Here is a 3,578-nt window from a genome sequence, read left to right as displayed (position 1 = left end):
AGCCATGTCTGATATTTAGCACAATTTACCCAGGTCTGTTTTCAGTACATAAAGGACATCCTCCTTTTTAAAGAACGTTCCATATGGAGGGTAAGTGAGTTTTAGCCGAAGAAAAGTAATAAAATATAAAACATATATATAATAAATATATATATATGTGATATAAAACAGTCCAGCACATACTTCCCAACTTGAAAACTTGAAAAACAGGGCCACCTTAGGATGGAAAAAAAGGTGTGGCATACGACATGTTATGTACTGAAAACAGACCTGGGTAAATTGTGCTAAATATCAGACATGGCTTAAAGGATTATGGTTAAATAGAGTCTGAGCCTACATATAGAATATACTATATACAGTCTGCAGTCCTTGTCCCCACAAAATATTCCATAATGACTGTACTATCAGTGAAAGTCTTAAACCCAAAGGATCATAAAACAAATATACATTACACAGAGAGCTAACCCTTTTTCTGAGGCTACCTTAAAGAGGTTCATTAGTTGAAAACTAAACAGTAATGATCAAAAACATTAATTCATTACAAATTATTAACTTATTTTATACACCTTCAAACAAGCAAAAGTAAATACTATTTAGGTTAAAATATTTAGAATGACTCTTGCAGGATCAAGAATCTTTAGCATGGAGCAAAAGTAATAATGATATCATCTCAAATTCCCCTTGAGTAATAAATGTATTTCATAAATTAAGAAGAAAGTAGATTTACCATTCATAACTTGGTCATAGAATAATCTTTCTTATTTCCAGATTTCCTGTGTTTGTGTACTAATATTATCGCTACAATCAGTAAAACCACAAAGGCGGGGGCAGCTGCAAAGTACCAGGCAAAAGAGGAGGCTGTAGAAATGTAGAAAAATAACAAGCTTACTAATATGTGCCATAATCAATTAAATACTGACATAAACAAGGCAGATGTCCAAGACAATGTTGTTTCAGCCTAATGTGGAGATGGGACTGCAATGGTTTATCAGAGACATAAAACAAAGAGTGACTAAAACAGATATGTAAACAAAGCATGGATTCTGACTAACTCATTGGTCTCATAAACGTAATTAAAGTAACCAGAAATCATGACTAAAGTTTATTGTAGTTTTCCACTTACAGTACTGGAAAAAAGAGGAAAGAAAAATTGGAGTATTATGCCTAGAGGCAGATTCTCCCAATAATCAGCTAGCTGAAACCCCAATGGATCTTGAGTGGGTTTTCTTTGGCTGAGTAGAAAAGTTGTCAATGTACAACATTATAGTGGCAGAAGAATGGTCAGCTTAGTTCAAGCTGCAGAAAATCAACTAGTTCTGATCACTTAGGGACCATCACAACTGGTTCCAGTCAACTGAATATCTAAATTTATAGCGATTACTTACCAATTAATAATATATTCCATTAAAGTTGTTGTTTTTTGGTCTTAGCAAGAAGTTGAAAACTACATTGATAGGCATGTCATTCCACCATGTGTTGAGCTTTTAAAGGTTTGTTTCAATGTTCACTACATCATTAGTTGGCCAACTGTCTATACTGGACATATCCATGAATGGCTAAATCAGCTACAGATTGGGCTGTCCACCGCCAAGAAGGAAAAAGCTCAGGTAGCTAAACATGCAGAAGTATGGGCAACTTTATGTTAGTCTCACACCATACTCAATGGTTGGACTGAGCAGCTGTTAATCAGATGTGACTATTTGCCTGTTCCACTGTTAAACCATTCCCGTGCATTTGAAATTGGACACTTGGGACCTCCTGTTTGCAACTTACAGGCCATATAAACATTTGCCAATCTAAAAAACTAAGTCATGGTGCAGTATATTAAATTCGTATATTCCAGACTGTACCACCATTGGCCACATATGGCCCACTATTTTCATTCCTAATCTGTAATGTTTCATAATATTGAACATTTACCCCAATGTATTTAATTGTGTAAAAGTACATTCATATATTTTCCAGCAAGCTAAATTTCTATACTAATCCTCTACTGCCACCAAATCATTCTCCTATAGAAATAATCAATCATATCTCCAATCTATGGCTGACCATACACTGCCCAGTGGGCTTAACAAGAAAACAACTCTCAGATTCCCCCATCCACGTTAACAGCTTGGACAGGAGAATATCCCCTACCCAGCCTATTGTATTCTGACAGCGGCGGTTGTGCTGGTGTCAGAATACCCATACAGCGACTGCACCTGACTTGCCAACTGAAAAATTGACATTTGTTGAATGGAGTGGTCTCAACGGGGCCACACACATCTCGGATTTCAGTCAATTCGGCCAAAATTCAACCAGTGCATTGCATCTGAAAAGCGTTTAGCTTAAAAAAAAGGACTAATGAAGCCTGATGATGAAACTATACAATTACTTTTGAGTGGAAGTCAGTAGATACAGCCCCAATATAAAGTTTCTTTATTAAGTTTTATGGCAATCTCCACACATTGATACACACACTGTTGCTTCATGCCTGGGTGTTGGCATGTCCCACATTGAAGTCAGTGGGGCATCTAAACTCTAGCAGCAAGCAGGCTGAGTAGCAAGAAATGATAAGACGTAACTGATCTGCACATTATAGCAAATTAACAGGAAAGTAAGATTTTAGGTTAACCTATTACCCTCAACCCAGCACTAAATGATTTTATGCTGGAAATTAATTTTGCATAGAAGCATTAACAATTTATTTTTTCAAATGCGGCTTCTACAATGCTTTACAATTAATATATATGCAGGTTTCCCATCATAATCATAAAAAAACACACAACAAAACAAATGGAGATCTTACACTGTTCAAAGCAGGAAAAAAGAAATAAATAAAATACATAAATAAATAAAAAATTAAATATATATACACAAACACATACACACGCAAACACATACATACATTTCTATCAACCACTAACAAAATTACCGCACAACATTCCTTATATTACCTGCTTGTCTTATCTGTGTTGGCAAGACTTCATGACCATGATCATTTCTGGCTATGCACCTAAAATCTGTCCTAAAATCCTGTTCTTCAATCTGTTCAAAGATGAGTGGGACCTCGAAGTACTGGCCATCAGCATCCATAGTCTTTCTGCATAGCAAAGATACAGATTTTTTACTACTGTGCATTTAATCTGTGAATAAAGCCTCACCAATTTACACTTTACATTGAGGCACACCAGTTAAATCACATACATCACATACAAACCCATCACTAAAAATGTATTCTATAATAAATTGAAGGTATTTTGGATAAATACTAAAAGATGTCTAGTCTACATAAGTCTGTGGAGGTTTTTCATTTATCCAGGTCATGGTATATCTGTAACAAATAAGTCAAGGGAACTGGACTTGATGTATTTTGCTTGAAAAGGTTTCACTCGTCATCCGACCAGCTTTCTCAATTCAGAATTACTTGTACAATTATTATCTGGGAATAAATATGGTGTATGCTGCTCCAATCCACATAATCTGTTAGTCACAACCAGGTGTTGATTTCATTTGCATAATTAGAGCTGGGAGGCGATATTAACCTGCTCAGAGAGAGGTATTAAAACAGCATTATATGTGGCAGACAGTAGGTT

The 3,578-nt window shown here is 35.7% G+C and overlaps 1 protein-coding gene across 1 annotated transcript in view; it reads right to left on the bottom strand.

The window, feature by feature from the left end:
* Nucleotides 1–730: 730 nt before the first annotated feature.
* IL1R2 (interleukin 1 receptor type 2) overlaps nucleotides 731–3,578 on the bottom strand; it is a 13,107-nt gene continuing 10,259 nt past the window's right edge. Inside the window, exons 7-8 of the mRNA XM_018554116.1 lie at nucleotides 2,940–3,085; nucleotides 731–858 (exon numbers count right to left, since the gene is read on the bottom strand). Of these exons, the coding sequence (XP_018409618.1) occupies nucleotides 731–858; nucleotides 2,940–3,085 (274 nt within the window). The remainder of the gene's footprint in view (nucleotides 859–2,939; nucleotides 3,086–3,578) is intronic.

The sequence above is a fragment of the Nanorana parkeri genome, unplaced genomic scaffold (genome assembly GCF_000935625.1).
Source record: "Nanorana parkeri isolate BGI_ZX_2015 unplaced genomic scaffold, ASM93562v1 scaffold143, whole genome shotgun sequence".
In the NCBI taxonomy this organism is placed as follows: domain Eukaryota; kingdom Metazoa; phylum Chordata; class Amphibia; order Anura; family Dicroglossidae; genus Nanorana; species Nanorana parkeri.
Note: the sequence above shows the minus strand (reverse complement) of the source record. Positions and strands in the feature narration are given on the sequence as shown.